This window comes from Echiichthys vipera, assembly GCF_963691815.1.
Source record: "Echiichthys vipera genome assembly, chromosome: 17".
Taxonomy (NCBI): domain Eukaryota; kingdom Metazoa; phylum Chordata; class Actinopteri; order Perciformes; family Trachinidae; genus Echiichthys; species Echiichthys vipera.
Window position 1 is genome coordinate 16,466,620 of NC_139842.1, and position 25,460 is coordinate 16,492,079.

A 25,460-nucleotide genomic window follows, 5' to 3' on the forward strand; every position below is an offset into this window, starting at 1 on the left:
TTCCACAAGGGTTTGGAACCTCGCTTTAGGGATTTGCTCTAGTGAGGTCCACCACTCATGTTGCTGATAAGGTCTAACTCACAGTCTGTGTCAGCAACGTGTCAGTCACAAAGGTGTCGGATGGGCCAGTCAAGCTCTTGAACACCAAAACTGTGAAAACCATTTCTTCCAGGCTTTGTGCACAGACATTTGCTATGTTTCATTAGTAGTTCCACTTCTCCTACTTCACTTTCTATCAACATGCAGAGTTTGCAATCTATATAATGATATATCATAATTAATATTGCTACAAAATCAGCATTTCCCATGCATTTACAGATACTTTTGGGAAAGTATGACACAAGCTGAACATTACCACAATGCAAGTAAATATTGACTGCAAAATATCAAACTACCATTGAGGTATTCTTAAGAAATTCTGCTCAATAGGTGGAACTAATTTCCTTAATTTATTCATCTTCTCCTTCTTTGGCCAATTGCACATTACTGACACCTAACCATGGATGTCTTTTTTTTGCACCAACTGCAATACATTGTGGGTGATATACGTACATCTTGGGAGTGACTATTGTTGTGCCCTGCTGGAAGCACAATGTATTGTTGTCATAGTTTCTACTTAATATTATTGTACATTGTCATTGTTAACATTGACTTTAATTATGTTAAAATAAAATATTAATAATATTTTATATAGTATATAAATTATATAATATAATAAATGATAATAACATACTTATCTAAGCAGAGATAATTGACCTTTCACTGTGCAGGCAGTGGGAATTTTGTGCTCAACTTACTATAGAAGTTTTTATGTGCAGATTATGACAACTACACAAACAACTGCTGTACTGGTAACGGTTTCCTTAGAAAAGGAATACACTAAATGCAATAGCAGCTGTATTGTCCTGCCCTCACCTGCACACCGGAGAAGCATTTACAATGTCTGACTGGTGGAGATAAACATACATCACTTCAATAAACTGTTTGCCTTTAGCACATTTCTTGCATTTGAATGATCTGGAAAAAAACACTGGAGACAGTCTTTAGCAAAGTTGTTTTGAGCTTTGTTTGCACATTTATTGCCCAAACAGATACTTATTGAAGAAAATATAGAGTCACACTATTTTGTAAATTATATCTGAACTTCTTATACAAGATTATAAGACATGTCTGCTAACAGGGAGCTACAAAGGGCTCTTGTTCACTGCTTTTGTAAGCTCTTGACTAAAGCATACGCCTTTCAGAAGCCCTCAGTTCTATCACTGCTTTCATTAGAATATATTGTTTGTATGTGCAAGAGTCATTAAGCAATTCATTTATTGTGTAACTTTACACACCCGGGTGTCTATTTCGATTCATGAGAGTGTAGTGATTGTGAAATTATATTCTTCAGATGACCGTAGCATTTCTTTTATGTGAGGGGAAGGTCCACTGCAGAGAGTTCAAGGATTGGTCAGCTCCCCACAGAGTTGACCAAAGACTTGTTTTTCGTGGATGATAAATCAGTGAAGTGCTCACATTGGTTAATGATGTATAACATAGAATTCACTGCCTCACTGACAGAAAAACAACATTGAAAGGTTAATTTTCCTCTATTTGAATGACAGAACATCACAATAATTTGGCATGTGTTATTTAAATATTGTGACATGTGGGTATCCACATAAGACCACATTCATGGGATAAAATAACATCTTAGTGACATGCTTTCAGTGTAAGATTCTCTTCGGTAATAGGAGCACTAAAAAAGCCGCAATGCAGTTTGCTCTTCCAAATCATCTGATCACTGTGCTTAATTGAATACTGATGTGAAACGAAGACAGCTACAGATAGCAGAGCAGGTTCCACAAGTAATTAAAGCATGCTACTCAGCCCATATGGATAATTTGCTTTAACTCATTTATCCTCTGTGGTGAAAGCATACCTACTTTAAGTGTTGGTTATTGATAAGGGATTTTCATGGTTAGCAATATGTTTGCAGAAAATGAATGTGCAGCTGCCAATACATACAGTAGAACTTTGCAGTAATGGAGTGCATCCAGCTTTATAATTTAGCAAGTTTCACCAGGTAGACATCTGAGATTTTCTCCATTGGAAAATTAAATCAGAGTCATTCCCCTCTGGGTACAGGAAGCAATCAGATGCAAAAAGTGTACAGGAATGTGTTTGGTAGTGCAGGAATAAACTGTTAAATTATATTTTAACACAGTAAATATGGCATAACATGGTACAAGGACAACAGGAACTTTGACTCCACAGACTATAGAGTTTACACATTGCTTTGCAAATATACATTTTTCAGTTAATATGTATGCATATGCATGGGGACAGTGTTGGATGTAGTGTATGACTCCCACTGCATTATCCAGTCAGCAAGATATGGGCCAAAATAAACAGCCTCTCTGTGGCACAAAATTGGTGGAGAATGATGTCAAACTGTGACATATCATTACCACAAGTTGGGAACAACTGATGCAGCTTTCTACAGAATTAAATTTCATCCTCTAACCAGAGGAGTCTGGTATGAGATCATGTTTAGGTGTGTATGCATACCAGTGGCATTGTTGAACAGGCTGAGGTGCAGTAGGGATTAAAAGCTGCAGCAAATTGGATGGTTTTCAAAGCATAGTTACCATGTTATCCATCCATCCATCCATCTTCAACCGCTTGTCCCTATTAAGGTCGCAGGGGGGCTGGAGCTGAACCCATCGGGCGTGAGGCGGGGTACACCCTGGACAGGACGCCATTCTATCACAGGGCACATAGAAACAAACAAAGACGGACAAACATTCACACTCACATTCACTCCTACGGGCAATTTAGAGTCATCAATTAACCTAACACGTGCATGTCTTTGGACTGTGGGAGGAAGCCGAAGAACTCGGAGAGAAAGACACGGGGAGAACATGCAAACTCCACAAGGAAGGGCCCCAACCGGGATTCGAACCCCTTGCTGTGAGGCGACAGTGCTAACCACCACAACACCGTGCCGCCCGTTACCATGCAACCCAAAAGCAAATTATTTTCCATGATGCTTTCAATGCCTCTGACTATGGAGTAATTGTCAAACATACATAGTGAAGGCCCCCATGTGGGTCTCACATTATGCTCATTTTCAGGTTTGTCTTTTGGCTTTCGACTTAATTTGCAAAATGTTTTTGTCCTACAGTCTGTCTCCCTCTGTCTAATGTCTAATATATATATATATATATATATATATACAGTGCCTTGCGAAAGTATTCGGCCCCCTTGAACCTTTCAACATTTCGCCACATTTCAGGCTTCAAACATAAAGATATAAATGTTTAATTTTTTGTCAAGAATCAACAACAAGTAGGACACAATCGTGAAGTGGAACGAAATTTATTGGATACTTTAAACTTTTTTAACAAATAAAAAACTGAAAAGTGGGGCGTGCAATATTATTCGGCCCCTTTACTTTCAGTGCAGCAAACTCACTCCAGAAGTTCAGTGAGGATCTTTGAATGATCCAATGTTGTCCTAAATGACTGATGATGATAAATAGAATGCACCTGTGTGTAATCAAGTCTCCGTATAAATGCACCTGCTCTTTGATAGTCTCAGGGTTCTGTTTAAAGCGCAGAGAGAACCATGAAGACAAAGGAACACACCAGGCAGGTCCGAGATACTGTTGTGGAGAAGTTTAAAGCCGGATTTGGATACAAAAAGATTTCCCAAGCTTTAAACATCTCTAGGAGCACTGTGCAGGCAATTATATTGAAATGGAAGGAGTATCAGACCACTGCAAATCTACCAAGACCCGGCCGTTCCTCCAAACTTTCATCTCAAACAAGGAGAAGACTGATTAGAGATGCAGCCAAGAGGCCCATGATCACTCTGGATGAACTGCAGATAACTACAGCTGAGGTGGGAGAGTCTGTCCATAGGACAACAATCAGTCATGCACTGCACAAATCTGGCCTTTATGGAAGAGTGGCAAGAAGAAAGCCATTTCTCAAAGATATCCATAAATAGTCTCGTTTAAAGTTTGCCACAAGCCACCTGGGAGACACACCAAACATGTGGAAGAAGGTGCTCTGGTCAGATGAAACCAAACTCGAACTTTTTGGCCACAATGCAAAACGATATGTTTGGCGTAAAAGCAACACAGCTCATCACCCTGAACACACCATCCCCACTGTCAAACATGGTGGTGGCAGCATCATGGTTTGGGCCTGCTTTTCTTCAGCACAGACAGGGAAGATGGCTACAATTGATGGGAAGATGGATGGAGCCAAATACAGGACCATTCTGGAAGAAAACCTGTTGGAGTCTGCAAAAGACCTGAGACTGGGACGGAGATTTATCTTCCAACAGGACAATGATCCAAAACATAAAGCCAAATCTACAATGGAATGGTTCACAAATAGACATATCCAGGTGTTAGAATGGCCAAGTCAAAGTCCAGACCTGAATCCAATCGAGAATCTGTGGAAAGAGCTGAAGACTGCTGTTCACAAACGCTCTCCATCCAACCTCACTGAGCTCGAGCTGTTTTGCAAGGAAGAATGGGCAAGAATTCCAGTCTCTCGATGTGCAAAACTGATAGAGACATACCCCAAGCGACTTGCAGCTGTAATTGCAGCAAAAGGTGGCGCTACAAAGTATTAGCGCAAGGGGGCCGAATAATATTGCACGCCCCACTTTTCAGTTTTTTATTTGTTAAAAAAGTTTAAAGTATCCAATAAATTTCGTTCCACTTCACGATTGTGTCCTACTTGTTGTTGCAACAACTTTTATATCTTTATGTTTGAAGCCTGAAATGTGGCGAAATGTTGAAAGGTTCAAGGGGGCCGAATACTTTCGCAAGGCACTGTATATATATGAATATGGGCTGTGGGCATTTTTCTATGGATAGAGGGTTTATGGTATTTATATAGCTCCTGAACCTTCTTCAAACAGACATGGTAGCTCACATTTTACTGTTCCATTAATCCATACCATTTCTGAACCAGTACATTATCTCATATGGCACAGCATGATATCACTTGGACCAGAATTGTGTCTGCTCTCTTTTATCAGTGCAGTCTTCAAACAAAACATCACAAGAAACACAGCGGCTGCTTTAGTTTTATTTCTGTGACTTACTGTCAGAGAAAATGTGACCTCATATTGCTCAAAGCCGTTTTTGGAGCGATCAAGTGTGACTGCTCCAGCTAAGGAGTTAATTACTGGATACATTTTGAAATTCATTCTTTTCCCTCTCCATGCCCTCTCCCAAATGCTCTATGCAGAATACAAAAACATAAACCGTTACACTCACAAAACCATGTTATTATGCAAATCCCACAACTGCACAGTAAACATATAAAAAAAAAAAAACTGGACATTGTTTTTCCTTTTTAAAATAACACAGAAAATGAAATCACCATCAGAAGATGTGTTTTAAATGTCTGTTACTACAGGTCGCAATTTATTAAGGTTATTTTTTGATCCAACTACATGGTTATTAAAACTACATTTTTTGTATCACTTCACAATTGTCCAGTTGAGATAGCATTGAAGGGGCTGCACATCTCCCAAAAAAATAACTTTTGTTTATGTGCTTAGGGCAGCGGGCACCCTTTTCTTTCAAATTAATTACAGATTGCTGTGTGACACTGAAGCACTCAATCATTCCATTAAATTACTTGGAAAACCCATTTGGATGAAGCTGACTTAACTTAGTTCACCAAATTCCCTTTTGTTTTAGCATCTGGATTTGCCTTTAAATCCCTGACATTTATTCAAAGAAGTATTTTGTATTTTGTGTGATTTAAACTGGAATAAACTTAAAACCATCTGTTTTGCAACAACGATTTATGCAGTTTAAAGGTGAATTAAAACTAGTATTATTAAAAGTATTTTACTCCATAGTTTTGTAAAATATATATTATTTAGGTCACTTACATCATTGAATAGAATTGTAATTGATCTTCCCTATACTCCCAGAATAGAGCAGAACATGTGAGGACAACAATAGATAAAAGCCATTGAGATTAAGGTTTAATATTTGGTTTTATTCTATCTATAAACATTTGACACATTTCTCTTTAAGCTCTCCCTTTGGCAGCCTGGATTACACAAGTTAATCTGTGTATCTCTAAAACATTATCCTGCATTTTTTACGTGTGTTTATGGCAGATTCCCTTCACGTGTCAAATTATCTCTGCTGGGGAGATTAAGGGTGTGTACGGGGGGTGTTACTGGAAGTGCTCAAAGAAGCTGCTCAAATGGCTGAGGGCTACACGAGACCTATTCAAGGATTACACCCTCATATCTCCTCCCATCTTGAGTATTGAAAACCATGCAAGATGTTCAATGGCTTGCAACAGCCATTTCACAGCCGAGGAGTGTGCCTGTCCATTTTCTCAACGATAGAGGATATCTTTCTCTTGGTTTGGTGCTGTAACTAGCAGAAATAGTGTGTGAAAGATACACAGGTAAGAGGTCCTGCATAGGCTTTCTGTGCAGTCATGTGAGATGTTTGGTGGGTTTCGCCCAATATTTTGGTTGCAGGTCTATGCGTTGGTGGAAGAGAGGTTCTTGGCATGCTTTGATCCTGAAAATTATTAAATATACATGACTGAAAGAGAGACATTTAATTGAGTGTTGAGTGAGTTACGTCCTTTTCACAGTAGCTCTAATCCCTTCAGTCTCTTGCAGGTACGAAACTCCAGGAGGAGATGCAGTCCGTTGCGATTAAAGTGTTAGATTAAATTTTACAGTGATTAAATAACCAACCATTATATGGCTGTAGCAAATGAATTTCCCCTGAGTCATGTTAACCTGTCTAACACAATGTAGCTATGGAGCCAACTGTGAGCTACTGATTAGCTGTAGTCATTCAAGCTATGGAGTAAAATGGATAATCTAGTGTCTGGACTGTGCAAAGGTCACAGTACAAGTCTAAAACAAAATAATTGAAAGATCCCACATTATATGCTCTTTTTCAGGTTCATACTTGTATTTTTGATGTATACTGGACTTTTCTTACATGCTTTAATGTTTTAAAAAAATATCATGAGGTCTGGCTGAATATACCTATATTTTACTTTGGTCTTAAACACTCTAGCGCCTGTCTCTTAAGCCCAGATCAGACCAAAGATTTGCAACTAGTCAAGTTGAAACTTGAAACTACTTTCAACATTCAGGTCTGCAACGTTCCGAAACCTGCTTGTTCAGACCAAGGAGATGAGACGAGACAATGTACCGTCTCCATAGCAACACCTCTCTGTACTTGGGTTCTAACCTCCGACTTTTCAGGCTTGTTTTCATAGCTGGCTATAATTTGTCGCATTATAAAATATAAATTAGGAAAGAGATAGTGAGATACTTGCTACAGCTGCATTTGTAGTTGTGATGAAATGGCGAAAATACCGTTTTATTTCCCTGATTCACTGCTTTGTTCTCGATTACAGCCGGCACTCCCTCTCCTAATTCTTTGTTTTGCTCACTCAACCCTCTCTCTTTCCGTCAGCTTTTTGTCAGACATAAGTGAAAACACTAATGTGCATGTGCTGCTAGAAGTAAACACGATAAATCTTACATTGAATAACTTTTTCTGTGCTCGCCCCTGTCTGCAGTCATGAATACAACTGTCACTCAGTACATTTGAATATGATGTAAGGATGGCAGCAGGGGCTGTTAAGCTTGTGTTGAATGAGAGCACGCTTAAGGAACTTCAGACTGGTCATAGCTGGCATTTATGTGGTAAGCAAATAGAAAATCCTCCATGACAATGTGCTTCTCTGACTTATAAAATGGCTCAGCGTTTGTGCATATATGATACTGAGAGATAAATATCTTATAAATGATAGCAGCATGGCATGGCAGGTGAACTATTTTTTTCTTAGTGTCTGAATTGAGCAATCTCTGCCAGCTAAAGCACAATTTGGATTAGCAAAAGCCCCACTGATAGGTCAGCTTAGCCCGTAATGGAGCAGCTTAGGCCTTGTCTGCATGATTATAACATTCTTAGCAGCCTATTTTCATGCATCCAGATGTTACAGTACAAATATCTCTGCCTCCCTTTAAGCCAGACACACATTTTGATCACAGGGCCATGTAATGATGCCCTTTTAAAACATCTCTATATGATTTGTTTTGACGAAAGACCTAATTACTGCTAAATAAATTTGTAGCTGTACATTATTTCAAGCGACACATGTATTTGCCACATGTAATTAATTGAACAGGGTATTATCTTGGACATAATTTTGCTGAATCAAAGCATCATAATGTCAACTTTAACCACATTTCTTCACTACTTTGGATAAACCAGGCATTTCAGACACTTTACTGAGATGAAAAATGTCTTTTAGTTAATTGACATTTAGCAGCTCAGTCTCACAGTTCACACTTTGCTTTTAAATTGCCATAAATCCTTGTACAGAAACTATATTTCTTAAACCTTTCACTTGTAATTCATTTTCAACAGCTCAGTTTGTGGCTGCGCTTTAAATAAGAGCTCCCTCTAGACTGTTCAAATTCCAGCTGTTCTAATGAAACACTGACACTAAAGTGAATTATCCCTTGTCACAGATAATGTGTGTGTGTGTGTGTGTGTGTGTGTGTGTGTGTGTGTGTGTGTGTGTGTGTGTGTGTGTGTGTGTGTGTGTGTGTGTGTGTGTGTGTGTGTGTGTGTGTGTGTGTGTGTGTGTGTGTGTGTGTGTGTGTGTGTGTGTGTGTGTGTGTGTGTGTGTGTGTGTGTGTGTGTGTGTGTGTGTGTGTGAGTGAGTGTGTGTGTAAAACTCAGTGCACTCACCTACAACAAGGATTCGAGGGTGTATTGGTAATAATAATATATAGTGATGCTCAGCAGCATTTTCAGAACAATTGATAAACAGACACAACATGTCAAGACAAGGTTAAAGGTTTTAAAAGTTAATAAGTGGTGTTGTCAATGATGGAAATTAGTAGAAAAGGAGATTACCAGAAAAATCTATATTTTTTCTTGCAAATGACATAAAAAATGTGTGTGTGTGAACTACTGTGTCATTGAGACAAGTGCAATCTGGTTTAAAAAGTCTCCCAGGTTCTTCTGATCACAAGTTTCCGGACTTTTACCTAATCATTTCCGAACACTTCCACTATATTACTGTGTTTTCACAAAAAAATAACACATGTACTATATGGCATTTTCATCAACCCCTCCACCCAGACCCATCCACAATTTTATGAGTGGCGCTATATTTTTCCAGCAGTTTTCTGTAGGGCCATCCCAAAGATTTTTGAATGCAGGCTATCCAGGAAGAAATGAGATTCATATTTGCTTTTGGATGCACAATGTAATTGTTTAGCCTAAAAAGACTGGAGTTATCCTGCACAAATTAATGTGGATAATCTGATCAATTCATTGTGGTTTTTTGAAAGTCTTTTACATTAAAGTACATTTAATCAATTTGGAATCTAATAGAATAATAGAATGAAGAAGAATGGGGAATAAGATGATGAATATTTTAGGCTACACATATTATTTTGATAGTTTTAAAGATATGTGTTATGTTAACTGCCTTAGCTGATCAGTTTTGTTGTTCTTAATATATACTTGGGATGTTTACTGTTGTATTGGATGGAATTCATTTAAATATCAGTTAAATACCAAACAAGCCAAAAATAAATGTGCTGAAAGATCAGTCAATGTTGAGCTAGTGTTTAGAACAGTCGCGATAGCTCTACGACTGCAAGGGAAGCTCAGTTTCCCCTAAAATGTCACCAAAAAAAAGTGGTGCATATTCCTTCTCATTCATCCCCACAGCATTCATCGGACGCTCAGCTTCAACTGACTTCAGTGGGGAAGTGTAGAGCGGGTTGTTAAACTGCAGTGAAACTAGATGGTCATTGAATAAATGCTGGGCTTTGTCCTGCCCATCTGACGCTCAGCATCTCTGGGGTCTATGGGACAGTGGGCTGGCCCGGAGGCTCGGCTTCTGCATGATGATTGGATGAGCTGTCTGAGGCGGAATCCTTTTTTGATTCACAGCTAAATGAGTGAATCAGAGATCTTGAAGAATAAACATCCAAGAGCATTTTCCAAGTTTTTCATTCCATTGTTCTGACTTTACCGATCCCCAGCAACTTTGTCTTTGTTAAAAACGACTAGCGTTGTGTTTGGGGACTCTGTCACTATGCGGTTTATTTCCCCAACGAGCAGTGGCAGCTACAGAGCTTCTCCCCCCCGTCCCGATCACTCACAATCACAGGTGGTCACACTTCACAGTAGCCTGGCGCAGCAGCTCCAGCTGGGCCAAGGCTGTTTAAGCAGCCTAGCTTTGTTGGCCATTGAGAGGACACTGGTCAAGTCCCTGGAAAAGACGCCTAGTTGGTAGGACAAGGTCACAGATAATTTTCTTTAAAAGGAACGAAAGGTAGAATTTACATATAAATAAGCAAACACATGTATGATGTAGGCCGGAAAAATTAGCTTCCCCTCCTTGAAACCCCAGCAGCCACCACTGGTTTAGAAACATGCACAAATCCTGAATTTTGGATGATCCTGGAGACTAAAACTAGCACCAAAAAACCCTAAAAAAAGCTTCACCACACTGTAGCCTTCCTCCATATTTACACAGGGACCCACTTCCATCCATTTCCTCTCCTCTATCTCTACCAGCTAACATCAATATTTTACAGTGAGTGCTGGTGTTGGCCAACCTGCTCAGATGACCTACCACAGCAGCTGAAAAAAATGTAACTTGTGCCACAGTATTTGACTGGTGTTTAAGGTGCCTTTGCGGCACACCGCTTACCATAGTGCATTTTGTCTGTATTAAACGTGTTAAATATCTTTCGGCAAAAAGAATAGACACAGAGACTAAATATATCATACAAAAGTAATGGCTTTACTTACATCACTTAATGAATTGAGTTGATGCCATATGATTGGCTACCTAGATATTTGCATTAACAAGCAGATGAACATGTTCCTTAATAAAGTGGCCAGTGAGTGTAGGCTTATATAGTGTTAAACGCGGTAAAAGAACACGTCATTACAGAATCTTCCAAAGTGTTTCACTTTTTTTTGCCAGACTAGCACCTCGCATAATCTGGTGCATCTGATAGAAACCTGACCTCGACTTCACTGGCTCAGGACTAAAGAGAGTTACACGCTAGAGGCACTTCTCTTCTTTTGAGGTTAGACATTCATCCACTGAGGATTTCAAACATAAAAGAGAAGGCTGGAGACTCTATATAGACAGACTCTTGAATCGTAATGTATTCCACATTAGCTTAAATTCAAAGTTATGGATTGGCAGGCTAAGCCCGCTAATCCTTTTCTGCTGATCATTATATAAATATTTCAGGGATGTGGATGAAATTGGCCGTTGTCATCTTCATTTCCTTGCTCATTTTAATTCATGACAAAGCACAAGACACCCACACCATTTATCCATGCGAAAGTCCTGCTGAGCTTGCTGAGAATGGTGCGAATGCATGTTGTTTTTTGTCTGTTTTAGGGCGCGGAATGCAGCAAAACTATTGATTTCAGTTATGACTATAAAATTGAACGTGGTCATTTATAAAACACGTCAAGTCTAGTTTTGCACATGGCTGAAGGAGATCCCATTTTTCCCCACAAGTCCTGAAACAAATCAAAGTGTAGCTTTAAGAACAGGAGTTGTGTCCCTGTGTGACTCATAGCTACTCAGAAATGGATTCTAACGTGCACTAAACAGCACTATTTAGCTTTTGAGACTAACTTAGACAGAGAGAACTAAGGTTGAAATGATGCCATGAGTTCATTTTAACTCACATACCATTTTGCTAATAAACTCCCAAAAGCATCTTGTTTATTCAAAACTTGGTCTGAAATATTTATAGTCCATTTGGTATAGTTTTAGATTTGTGGCATTGTTGCAATTAATGTACATTTGATATATTTTGTGCAGTTACTGCAACCCTCATCTACCTTTTGCATTGTTGCTTTATACTTACTCCTTTTACTATATTTTCAAATAATGCTGGTAGACTAACAAATGCATTTAAAGAACAAATGTGGATCAATAAATAGACAACTCAGAAGCATCCCTTGGTCTGAAAGTGTAAATACGTAAAGGCTGATTTAATATGTATTGTAGACCCAGCGGTAGCATTGCTTTTCTCTGGGAGACAAAGACCAATGCTGACATTTCTCAACAAGTTTTATAGCTCACATACCCATTTTTGCAATATGAGAAACGGCAAAAGTAACAACTCTGCCTGCCATAATTTTTCCCTGATATTCGTCCTGACATTTTATGGGTTACCTTAACTTTCTATAAAAGGAGAAAACTCTCAAATGGTCTGAGTCAAGTTCTGTCTCTCTGGATATATCCTCTAATGTCTCGCATGGAGAATGGAAAGAGTTTGTGCAGCCTCCTCCTTCATGGTGTCACACTGACCTACACCTCTGTAATGAATTGGAAAAATGGAGAAAAAAGTGACTCTGATAGGTAATTTCCTTGAAAGGTTCGTGTTCAGGCGTTTAACTCAAAGGGCTGCCAAAAGAAAACCCTGGATATAAAAGAACACAAAGTTTACCCTACCTCCGGGCAACATGCAGGCAGAAACAGGTATTAAACAGTATATCATATATCAGTATCATATTCAAAATAAAGCAAGAATAAGTTTTGGTCTCTGTTGCACGGAATGGAATCAGACACAGATGCTGTTTATTTAGTGTCTTTAATGGACGGATTTATTCCATTTGTTTCTAGTGATGGCTTCAACATATGGCTTTTCTCTGATGGAAAGCAGTTTTTACCTTCTGTAGCCTCTTGTTTATCTAAAAAGTAACTGATGCCTTTCGATTGTGTCATCTTGTCAGATGCTGTATCGCTGCAGAGTTGGTGCATAGTATGTAAAAGAAAAATGCTAAGAATGCTCTCATTTTGAGAGTACTTGGACAATCACTTCAAATGAACCCAATTAAAGTTATACTCCATAAGATTCACATCTTTTTTATTGCCTGATTGATCGTATGACCCACTAATGAAAGCACTTCTACTTGCCTTTTTGCCGAGTATTCCTATATTTAGTCTGTGGCGACATTCCCGAGCTAGATGTAACTAAGCTGCCATGTAAGTGACGCTGCTGACAGCAGTTGGTATTCCGGCTGAGTTGGAGTTAACTTGTAATCAGAAATCAGGAATTGCAACTTCTGAGTCAGTTTTGTAGTAAGGGCAGAAGTGTAGTAGGAACGTGTGTGTGTGTGTGTGTGTGTGTGTGTGTGTGTGTGTGTGTGTGTGTGTGTGTGTGTGTGTGTGTGTGTGTGTGTGTGTGTGTGTGTGTGTGTGTGTGTGTGTGTGTGTGTGTGTGTGTGTGTGTGTGTGTGTGTGTGTGTGTGTGTGTGTGTGTGTGTGTGTGTGTGTGTGTGTGTGTGTGTGTGTGTGTGTGTGTGTGTGTGTGGATACAAGTTTAACCAACTGAATACCCCTCACTTTTCAAGCGTTTAGTATAACCCATGGTGGCCTTCAGGTTCTGTAAAAATGCAACAGGCCCACTCCAGAGACAATGTTTGGTTTGTCAGTTCTGGGCTACTGTAGAAACATGGCAGTGTAACATGGTCAACTCGATAGAAGAGAACTCTTCCCCTTCTATGTGGCTCTTTCTAAGCTAACAAAAACCCTACAGTTCTTAGCTGCAGGTGATTATAGTAAAATTAAAGCATAATATTGTATTCCATGTCTGCCAATAGATTCCAAAGGTGTCCTTTTAACACAAACGTGCCTTATAAAATCTTTTGAATATCTGCTTGTGTGAATGAGCATGATTGAGCAAAGCAGGATAGCTCAAGGAAAATATTGTTTGTTTGCTGTGGTCAAACAGTGCAGAGTTTTCCGCGGTCAACTTCAGTAAAATGATTATATCCTGAAGGGCCAGCCATTTTTCTCAGACAAGGAAATCTATCATGTTCAAACTGTCATATTAATTGGTTCTGCTTAGCTGAGCCGGATCTGCAACATTTCCAGAATGTAAATTTAAACCTTTGACTCTGATGTATTCAGGTGTAACTTCCAATTACAGTTGGCCATTTAGTGCTTTTCTTTGAGTTAATACACATTTGAGAGGTTTTATACTGTCGGAAGATGTAGGGATGAATGAATCTTTTTTTCTTGTTTAAATAAAAGTCATACTTTTTACTAAACTAACGGGATATTTAAGTCAACTGTAATTTAAGAAATTTGAAGAAAAGGCAGTAACTGCTATTTTCCATTGACTGGCCTATTAATATTGTTAACCTGTGAATACAGTTGACATAACAGATGGTATGTTCTCTTTTAGTTTTCTCTCTGTTTCAACTAAATCAATAAGTGACACGGACATGTGTGCTTGCTGCCGCTGCAGAACTCAGAGCAGCACAACACAACTGCTTGTTTTTGTACCGGCAACATCAATAACAATGAATATTGAGGGCAATTGTGATAAAATTGAATGAGCTCTCATCATCTCATCCAAATAAAAAAAACAAACAAGCTAAGAACAATAATAGAGCCAAATCATCTTTCAGAAGAGTGGCAGACCGCTGTTGTTTAACTACAGCGCAGATGAGCCATTATGTAAGAATTTTAGAGTTTTAGTTTAGGGATTGTACTGTATATTTATTTCTAGGCTTGTGAGGAGACATCAGTGTCTTTTTATAGCCAGTACTGTTAAAACTAGACACTGAAGTTGAAAAAAAGCAATATCCTCTGAGTCTGTAGTGTGAGATAAGATTTCTTCCAAATTCTCCCTGGACTTGAATGCAGTTAAAAATAGACTAATTTTCGAGCTCATATACAATGTTATGGACTAATGATGCAGGGTGGTACAGCATCCCAAACATCCTCATATTTTCCCTCATCGCCCCGCTTTTATTATATGATGTTTTATGGCTAAAGGGCATCTGAACACAGCTTCAGATCTCCTTGTGCAGCCTGGTGGAGAGAAGTACCTGGCTTTTCCACTGTTGGAAGTGGAATAGTCTTTAGGGGATATCAGGAAGAGAGCTGGGAATAAGGTTTTTGATCAGGACCAGCTGTCATTTCTGTCCTAAACTATTCTGTTGAAGCCCACAGTCCTGTAGACGTATAATCGGCTTATTTAGAGTGTGGGGCTCTGTTGTGTTTTAATTAGTCTCCTTGTTTTATTTTTTTGCCATTCAATAGACATTTTACTAGTTTATTCAGTAGAGACTAACAATATCATTGTAGATGTACTTAATCATGACAGGATAATTTGGCTTAGATCCCACCACCGGACTCGGACATGGATGGGACACATAGAATGGTAAAGGCCTGGACACTGGAGGTGGTATAAAGCAGACACAATAAAGGACAATAGTGATCAACATAATGTATATGATGTAAAGCATTACAGTTAGGGGAGATTGGTTAAATGATATTAAGAGCCTGTTTGCAGCAGACAAATAACTGTTTTGTTTGTTCAAGTGTTTCTTTACAATAATATATGGTCTTGACTAGATAAACAAAAGCATTATTTATCATCACTCAAAAGTTAATCCTATTCATCCAAGCGGCAACCTCTGGTTCTAGAAAAATGAGGCGTTAAGTTTTAAAAACTGCAGTTTCTTGAATGGCCACTTGAGGCCAGCTCCAAAAGTGAGTCAATCCCCACAGACCTCCATATTAAAATGCCCACCTTAACTGCAGAAATAAACATGTTTACTGCCTTAGCCAAGATGGCAACAGCTGGAGCCACCCGCATTGAGCTTCATTTTGGCTGTTAAAAAACCTGTGGGTAACATGTAGGATCCTAAGGCTCATGATAAGTAGGTGATCGAGACAATATGTTTTGCCTTGACCTTGTAAGATAACCCATGTTCACAGGTTTCGTTACTGCCTACACCTCACTTCTGCTAGAAGGTCACTGGTCTTTGTGGGGGATACATCTGGACACTTTAGTATTTACATTACAAAACATATGTGGTCAAATGCATCCCAGAACACCATGGCAAGCGAATTAAGTAATAAAATGACATTGCGTCTTTGTAGTTGTTTACACTTGTATTTAGCACTGTCCACTTGGGATTGGACTGCCAAAGATGCTTTTAAAAAACAAGTGTAAACAGACACTTACTTTGGAGGACTTGTTGGATTTGGAAGTAACCAAAAAAAAAAAAGAAACTGAAAAAATGGTAAACCAAAAAGAGCAAAACAATTTGTAATCTGGTTTGGGAATAAATGTGTGAAGAAGATGAAGTATACTAAATGATTAAAGAATATGGAGAAGTAATTGGTTTGAGTGAGGAGTGTCAGCGCTAGCTAGCCTTTGTAGTTTCCAAAAGAGCTTCATTACACGTCCAATTAAAGAATAAGAAGGCAAGAAAAGATATGATAAAATATGTTGTTATGTCCATTTCTGAATATTATAGACATGTTTTTGAGTTAAGATTTCATAAATTTCATGATACTAACAGATGGTCTATTTATATTACATAACTAGATTTAGTGGATTCAAGGCAAGCAAGGGATTCTTCCACTACTCTCAGGTGGAAAGTTTAAAATATAAACAAAAAACTCCCCACCATTACTTCAGTTTGATCTGGTTACTGAGAATGGCAGTATACACTTTGTTTGTTTTCTTCTGTGAAGCTGCACCTTAACCGGAACAAAAAAATTGCCTCCCACTCCATAACAGACCCAGTAAGACCCCTTGTCCTGGCCTGTAGGCTTGTTTTTCTATGTGTGGCAAACATGGGCACATCCACTTGTTGAGAGCTTAGTGAAGAATGACTCATTTGACCGACCGTTTTTTTCGTTTGTTTTCCTCCACCTAGTGCTGTAATCACAAAATCACAGACTCAGGGTGTAATAATGGGATTATTCATTGCAAAACTGACCACAATATCTCTCACTTCAAATGTCTTCACTGACTGTTGCTGATGAATAGCCGCATACACCCTTGATTGATATTTGAAATCGGACTCAAGAGTAACACCTTAATATAAATACCTCCCGTTATCCTTTCTATTATCGGCCTGCACTGACAGTTAAGGTAATGGTTTAATAAGAAAATGCCAGATATTTGAGAAAACACTTTACAAATTGACTGCAGCTTTCATCTTTCATCTCTTCTATAAAACATACTTGAAATGTGTTTTTTTTGCAAAGGGCAAAGATTCCTACACCTTCCTAATAGGGGGATTAATCACTGTCTCAGTGTTGAAAAAAACAACAACAGACATTTCTACTACATAATTCACACTTCAATATTATTATTTTTGAGAAATGATTTAGTTGGTCTGCCCACATCACTTGCACCATCTCCAAAATGTGTTCTCTGAGGACTGAGGAGCTTATTATGAGTGGACTTCTTTAGAATAATTGATTGTATTTGACATGACATGGAGAACGCTTGGCGGATTGATACTCTGTAGCAGAGCCCTGATCAATCCATATGAGAGACTGGGGGAGCTTTTATTTCCCTGCCAGAGTTTATTAGAAAGAACTCAGCATCTCTGGAGAAACTCTTTTCCTCCAGAAACAGCTTGGACCTATTAGTATCTTGGAATGTAAATTAGCATGATCCCTCACCTCATCATGCCTCAAAATATTCCCCGTACACCAGTTTGACAGAATATAATGAAACATTGAGTTAAATGCTGGGCCATGTTCCAAAGCACTTTTGCAGTGGGCGTTAAGGCATGAGGAGTTGTGATTATCTGCAAAGCTTAGTTTCTGTCTTAACAAACACTGATTTGCTGTGATTTGGTATACTGTACGCATTCTGAATGATAAATCAACTTGGCATCCTCCAGACCTGAATTTCATGTGGAATGGGTGTGAAATGGATTTCCTTCCTAAGTTACAGTCCACAACCTCAATACAACTGTAGTTTTAAAGGTTGATTTTCTGCTTTATTATTTATTTGTCTGACTTGGATCATGTTTTTTTCTCCATTTAATGGATCTGGTTGCAAGGGATTTTTCATACCATTTACAGTGCAGTAATGACACTACATTCAGCTGTTTTCCTAAGAATTTTAATGGCTCTCAACTTGCTGTTAAGTGAAGTATCACAGTCATATTGTGCATTTGCTGCTGTTAGTTTGTCTGTATTATTTACTTGCATCTACTATTATCTCTCAAAGCAACAGAGGTAATTATCTTGCATGCCTCTCACCGTAGATATCATTAAAAGTTACTCCATGCCCCAAGTATAAGTTGCATCTATCTTCTGTTTCATCTGCTTTGAACATGCGTTGAAATGTGAGAAATTAAATGTTATGTGCTATGTCCTTGGTCTGAGGCAGTAAACAGCAGATGGTTTGCAGAGCCTCTTTAGCGCTATGTATTTTATTTACCTACCCACCTGAATGACCTGTGTAGAGCTGTGCAGCTGATGCAGAGAAAAAAAAAAGAAGAGTTAACAGTTTGCTCTTGTTTACTCCAGTTCCACAAGACTGCAAGGCCAGAGGAGTCATTTGCCTTGCACAGAAGAATTAGCTTGTTTATCAGCATTTTGATTTTTGTCGCGCCACATCGTCCCACTGACATTTTAGATGTACATGATCCATGACTGATTCCCAATCAAAATGAAGCTTCTGTAACATAACATATTTTGCGTGTGCAGTTTCCATTGCTCAATTAAATGTATGATGATTAGCGTGGAGCCCATGAGGACAATAGCTTATGTGCACGCCTTTAAAAAGGTAACCTTGAACATTGGACATCTGTCCTGTCAATTGGATATGCTCCAAAGACGCACAGCACATTACCAGTGAGATGCTTCAGCTCGCATCCATACAGTAGGATATGGGTTGTTTCAAGGTGATTTGCAATGGTATAGTTGAGGTTTTTTTAAATACCATACATGGTGGTGTTGCACCCTTGGACCACCTACTGTACTGAGTTAGATGGTACACCGAGCTGAAGTCCTTGAAAGGTTACAAAAATCTTTAGCCATTCATTACTTTAAGGGAGGAAGTGTGGATAGTGATGGAATATAATGAAAACTAATACTCTTTCTGGTCACTATGCTATCAGTAGATATGTTTAATATCCCATTACAGGCCCAGAAGTAACCACAGTTCTATGCTGTCAAGAGACAAACATAATCCAGAGGGAAATTACCCATCAGGAAGGCAATACTGTTACTGAGATGCAATTACCAGGCCACTTGTGAGACTTTCAGCCCAGTATCCATTGGTGCATGTGTGTGTGTGAGGGTGGTCGATATGTGCATAACAGCTCTTATGTTTTGCAGAGTAAATTGGATTCTTTGCTGGAGAACAGTTAATTTAGAACATGTCCAAGATGCAAATGATTGATGTGACTATATCGTTACAACTGTAGGTTTGTGGTGCAGGCACCCTAATGGAAAAAAATATTGCAGGGAGAAGGAAAAAGCTTTTATCCCAGAATTATAGAGATTTTCTTTTGCACTGACTCTGTAAGTTTCGGGGAAGGAATAATTAAAATTTTTGTGTTGACTGTGTATACATTAATTTCCAAGCAAACATTCCTAATTTGGGGAGGAAAAAATTGAGTGCGTGCTCGGATTTAGTTTCACTTTATATTAAATTGTAGAGCTCCTGTGCTTGTATTTGTTAGTAGTGAAATAAATAGCGTGTCTCACAGAGGATTTAATGTACCAATTTAGCACTGAATCACATAGCCTACAAACAAAGAAAACAGCACGGATTGGAATGAACATCAGTGTAAACATTTGATAAGGATTTGCTTCAGGCGAATGCTATGCTTTATTATTGATGCAAAAATAGAAAGTGTAGAAACAAGACTTGCTTCTGTGCATATGACATACCCTGCACCGGCGTATCCTACAACTCATCCTCACTAACCAAGTTGAACATAATATTTGTGGCGGTGGGCGGTGGCAAATGGCTTCCCATTGTTCCTGAGATAAATGTCTCAAGTTGGGGAAATTTTTATTGTACTACAAATTATCACCTTGAATCTGGTAATTAATCACTGCTGCCTTCAATGAACAGCCCCTAACCTTAAACGTATCACAGAGAAGAGAAGAAAAGCCTGCACCCATTGCAGGGGAAGTGCATGTGCATGAGAAATAAAACTGTCTGCACAGAGTATGAGCCTTGCATGCATAATAAATGTATGACAAAACAATACCCCAGGCACCCCAGTATTAATGATATGCAGCGAACTCATTATTAAAGTTCCAAAACAGCTCCTGGAGTAACACAGATGGAGTCAATTAAGCAATGAGCATACTTGCTTGCTTGCCGTTTCATCTTCCTTCTTTTATCTCTTGAATATTACTCCATGGATGTAATTAGCTGTACGTTTCTCCTCACAACATAATGTCCAGTGATAATAACAGTTATTTTCACTTGTAATTTCAAATAATATACTGCTTAATAAATGGACCAAATTTGCTTGCACTGTGTCCTTGGGTATTCCATTTGCACAGCAAGAGGTGTTGAGGATAATACTGTGCTAAGCTGTTTTGTTTCTCTCCCCCTGTTTGTGTTCCCAGGGACCTGATGCCTTCGACGCTGGAAGGGCAGATCACCATGGAGAAGACACCCAGCTACTTTGTGACTAACCATGCCCCAAAGCGCATCCACTCCATGGCCAGGGACATCAAGCTTATTATAGTGGTGCGTAATCCTGTCACTAGAGCCATTTCAGACTACACACAGACTTTGTCCAAGAAACCCGAGATCCCCACCTTTGAGGTTCTGGCTTTTAAGAACCGGACGCTGGGTCTTATAGACGCCTCTTGGAGTGCGTTACGTATAGGAATATATGCGCTCCACTTGGAGAGCTGGATGCAGTATTTCCCTCTCTCCCAAATGCACTTTGTTAGCGGGGAGAGGCTCATTGTGGATCCTGCGGGTGAGATGGCCAAAGTGCAGGACTTCTTGGGACTGAAAAGGATTGTCACAGACAAACACTTTTACTTCAATAAAACTAAAGGATTTCCGTGTCTGAAGAAGCCAGAGGACAGCAGCACTCCCAGATGCCTCGGCAAGTCTAAAGGGAGAACTCACCCCAAAATTGACCCGGATGTGATTCGGCGGCTGCACAAGTTCTACAAACCCTTTAACATGATGTTCTACCAAATGACTGGCCAGAACTTTGAATGGGAGCTGGAGGAGGACAGTGAATCTCGTAGCTCTCAGGACTAGTAGACTGCGGCATGGCACGGCACAGCCACACCACCAGCCTTCTTCAATAAGACTACTATTGTCTCGCTCCATCTTCAGAAAGAGTGCTTGAGCACGCCAATCAATCATGGCTGTCTTTGCAGTGTCTGTATCCATTAGCAAGAGTTTACTGACATGCTTTTTCTCTCCCTTCAATACTAATGTTGTTGATGATGGCAAATCATTATTGTATATACTAAACATAAAATATATTTATATTTGTGAAAAGGAGATGATCTATTCCTTTTGTTTTTAAAGCATAGAGCTGATATGAAAAAAAATAATGTTGACTATGGCAATGCATGCGATAAGTTAAGTGTCCTTACCTCATGAGCCCTAAGGCTAAACTCTGCCTGTTTCTTCTCCCTTTACTTTCCTGCATTTGTTGCCCTCACACCCACTCTAGAGCATTCAGTACAAAAAGATATTCTATTTCAATGGCTAAGGCCATGAAGTGCTCTGTATTATGTCTTTTCACACTGTCCAGCTGCTTAAGAAGAGAAAGAAAAGAGAAATATGATAGATGTTACAATAATCCTCTGACAATTACTCATCTTTTCAGTTGTGCATATTCTGAATGGAGACAATCCTGTTTTTGTCAGTCTAAGTTTACCAAAGTGTTAATTTACTCAGTGTCAGTGTTCTGGTTGCTCTGCACTCATTAATTGCACACACATTGAATAAGAGAGCTGATGTACAGTTGCCATCATTCAATAATTGGATTGTTTCACGGCATAGTTGATCATTAGCATACTGATGACCATGCACTCAGTTATGATGCAGTATCAGTGATTTTGGCATAATTTGACAAATGAATCCATGTACAACAAATATCAAGGGTAAACTGTGCATCAAACAATCCTGCATCGTGACAAAAACAATTTCCGGTCACTGTAACGCACCCAAGATATCATTCAACTCTTGCGGCCCTCAACTGCTTGCCTCGTGACCCTCCTCTTGTTGCCGTAATACATGTCAATGAGGGTGAAGAACAACACCGAAGGACCGAGCAGAAGTTTGTTAGCAAACATCTGGTGCAACGCTGTCGTCTGTCGTTAGAGATTAATGGCGTGTTAAATAAACCGCTGCTACTGGAACAATGTCAATGTCAGTGAGAATTTGCTGTCAAGGAAAAGCTACATACATGCCCAGGTAAATTACTAAATCATAACTGTATGTACCTTAAATGAGATGATGTGTGAAAGGGAAATGTGCTGTAATCAGAGGTTCACCTGTGATCGGCAGGTCTAACTGGGCAGATGCTTGTGTCGAAAACAACAGGGTTTTTTGCTGTAAAATGCTCCTTTACTCACGCAATGAAATAACATTACCCATCATATTTTCTTTATTCTTTTTTTCTTATTTTGCATAACTCACTGTGCGTCTGTCTGTTGTCTCTGGACATTTCATCAATTGAGACAATCAACACAGCCAATGAGTCAATAAATACAGTCTGCTACACGTCACTGGTTGCTACAGCTATGATGCATTACTCTGTTAATCCTCCCTGTTCTCTGGCCATGGATGGCTGGATTGGTTCACTCTCCGCGGACCTCTCTGTCACCCTGGGGAGGCCAGCACCAGCAGCTACTTACACAGAGCAATTGATTCAATCAAAGTAAGCACTATACTGCCTTTTGTAGCACCAAGCCTGAACACTTACCTCTGAGTCTCACTATCCCAGAGTCACAACTTCCACTTTGAGGTTTTTCTGTGCAGCCATCCCTCTGTGTTTACTTGACAATCTCTCTGCACTTATACCTTCTGTCTTTCTCTCTCCAAACACACGCCATCCTCTGAGCTGTTATGATTTTCTGAAAAGGCATAGCGCTCTGTAATAAGATAACTACAAGCAAGACATGCTAATCATACATTTAAGAAAAGCCTTTATCATTATTTATTTATTCACAGCTTTAGAACGTGTATAATCCACCTCCTAGACCAGACAGTCCCTCCTACTGAGTGTAGAGATGCTCAAATAAATCCTCAGAAGACACCCTACAGTGTTATTAGGAGGATGAGGACTCCATTTTCCCTTCTATGAATATGCACTACTGCTGTCATTTGCATTCCAGGATCACACGCATGAGGGAATTCCTCTCCGAAGTTAAAACTTGGATCCAACCTCTCATTAACAGAAACACACGCACACACGCACACACACCTTTTTCTTTTATGCCTTTTGCTTGTTTTAGGTACAGGCTGAGTACTGTGATTTTTCCTGCGAGAGTTGCGATGCATGAAAGGCATGCCAAGCTGCCCTTCATGTGTTCCTCCCCCCGAGGGTCATGATTCACTATGGGGTTTATCAGCATCAAGTAAAGAAGACTGTGATGATAGACGCGCATTGCCTGCTCATCAAACTGTCACTACTTAAGTGCCATCTTTTGAAAAACAAATTACAAACTCATATTTGTCAGTCATTCCTGACAATTTGCCAATGCGCTGAATAGCAATTCATGGCATGAGAAAGCTACCTGGGTGCAACTAAAAAAACATTTGCAGTTGCAGCTTAAGTGTGTTTAGCTTTGGTTGAAAGGCTGTAATCTCTGTATTTTGAAGTGATCCAAAGTGTTCACTTTTCCTTTTATATCATCTATTATTACATAGCGCTGTAGGGCATAATGAAAGGGTACAGCAAAAAATAAGGTCAGTTCGTAAAAAACAAGTGTGAATAGTTTGGCTAGACAAACATGAATATTTGTAGCCTCTACTCCTGACTCATTTATTTTCACTTAATCTGAGTGAACAATTACCAGCTGTGTAAAGAGGCCCAATGATGTGAACTTCTACAACTAACTTCCCACAAATTCACTCTGAATTAGCATCTAATGTCCTTCTATTAATGCCCACTGACATCCAAAATCCTAGGAGCGATGCATGTTGTGCTGTTAAAGCAAAGGTTTGAAATTCAAATCACAGAAAACAACAATAATGTATTATATATCATAAGCACAGTCAAGCTTTTTTAACAGATGTGAATCATTGTAAAACAAATATCCACAAAATGAAATAAGCCAATAACAAGATATAACTGTACACACTGCCAACACGCTTGTTTTTCTCATCCGGAATTAAATCATGCATTTATCCATACTGCATTGTATCAGCATGGAAATGTCCCCAACCTGGTTTACTAACTCATTGAATTTCTCTACCCATGCAACAAAACCTCACTGATCACCAAATTAAGGATTAAGCACAACCCCTGTCTCTCTCTCTCTACAGTCACCTTTTCTCTATTTTTCAATATCTTTGTCTTCAGGTGTATGGAAGTGTGAAGTGTGATCAGGAATTGAAGAGAATGCATCTATTGCTTGTCAAGGACAACCTGGACTTTGGTAGCTGAACATACTGAGATTCACAAGCCATACGTAACAGTTTATCCTCCTGTTTCGTCAGCAAGACTACTCATTAATGCAGTGATATTTAAAGCAATTCTTACCTTTCTGGCATTTTTACACTTTTCTTTTGTAATCTTAAAATGCTCTCATGAAGGCTATGGCACACTAAAATGTGAAAGAAATCCACCCGGTCTCAAAACTCATCAATATTCAATTCTCATATATTTCTGATGAAAGTCTGACTTTTTTTCAGTCAGAATAAAATTATTTGATTTGAAACCTACTTCCACCCCTGTATTAACCCAAAATACAAGTATGAGCCTGAAAATGGGGAAATGCTATGGGACCTGTGTTGCTTTGTGGAGTATAAATGGTGTTTCACCCAATCTCAGAGCTGAAACTAGAACTTATTGTTTAATAGGTCTTCAATCACACATGGTTTCTATATCCTCAGCAAAACAGCTCCTGCCACATCTAGAGAGCAGAGTCTGTACCATAAGTAATCATTTCAGCTACTGCTGCTTCCTGAATCAGGTACGTCCTCTTCAACCACCTCAGGAGAGGAAGAGCATCCTCTCATAAATCTTGACTCAAAACCCATTCTCTCCTCTGTGCTGTTGGAGTGATTTTCCATGCCAACAGCCCCACTCTCCAGCCTCGTCTCATACACAGGCCTGCATGAAGCTTTCCAGCAAGTACAATTTGAGTCATCTTTTGTGTTTTAGCCATGCCTGAATGCTCCGAAACATCTATTTGTGCTTTCTGATCAGAACCATTTCCACTGCAGATACAAATGAAGAGAAATTGTTAAATAATTTTGGTATTATGGGATGCTTAAATGGTCAGCTTGAGTGAGGGTAAATTCAAAAGCAAAATAATTTTAAGAAATGCCATTTGTCGTCACAGTTATGATTTAATCACCAATTAAACACTAATCACTAAAAGATAAAGCTGTTGATAATATAGACCAATAAATTAGGCATACATAATTAATGTATGTTTAAT

General features: G+C 39.1%; 1 protein-coding gene across 1 annotated transcript in view; it reads left to right on the forward strand.

The window, feature by feature from the left end:
• hs3st4 (heparan sulfate (glucosamine) 3-O-sulfotransferase 4) overlaps positions 1–21,093 on the forward strand; it is a gene marked incomplete at its 3' end in the record, with an annotated part of 76,046 nt that extends 54,953 nt beyond the window's left edge. The window contains exon 2 of the mRNA XM_083931432.1: positions 20,439–21,093. Within this exon, the coding sequence (XP_083787558.1) occupies positions 20,439–21,093 (655 nt within the window). The remainder of the gene's footprint in view (positions 1–20,438) is intronic.
• Between the last annotated feature and the right edge of the window lie 4,367 nt (positions 21,094–25,460).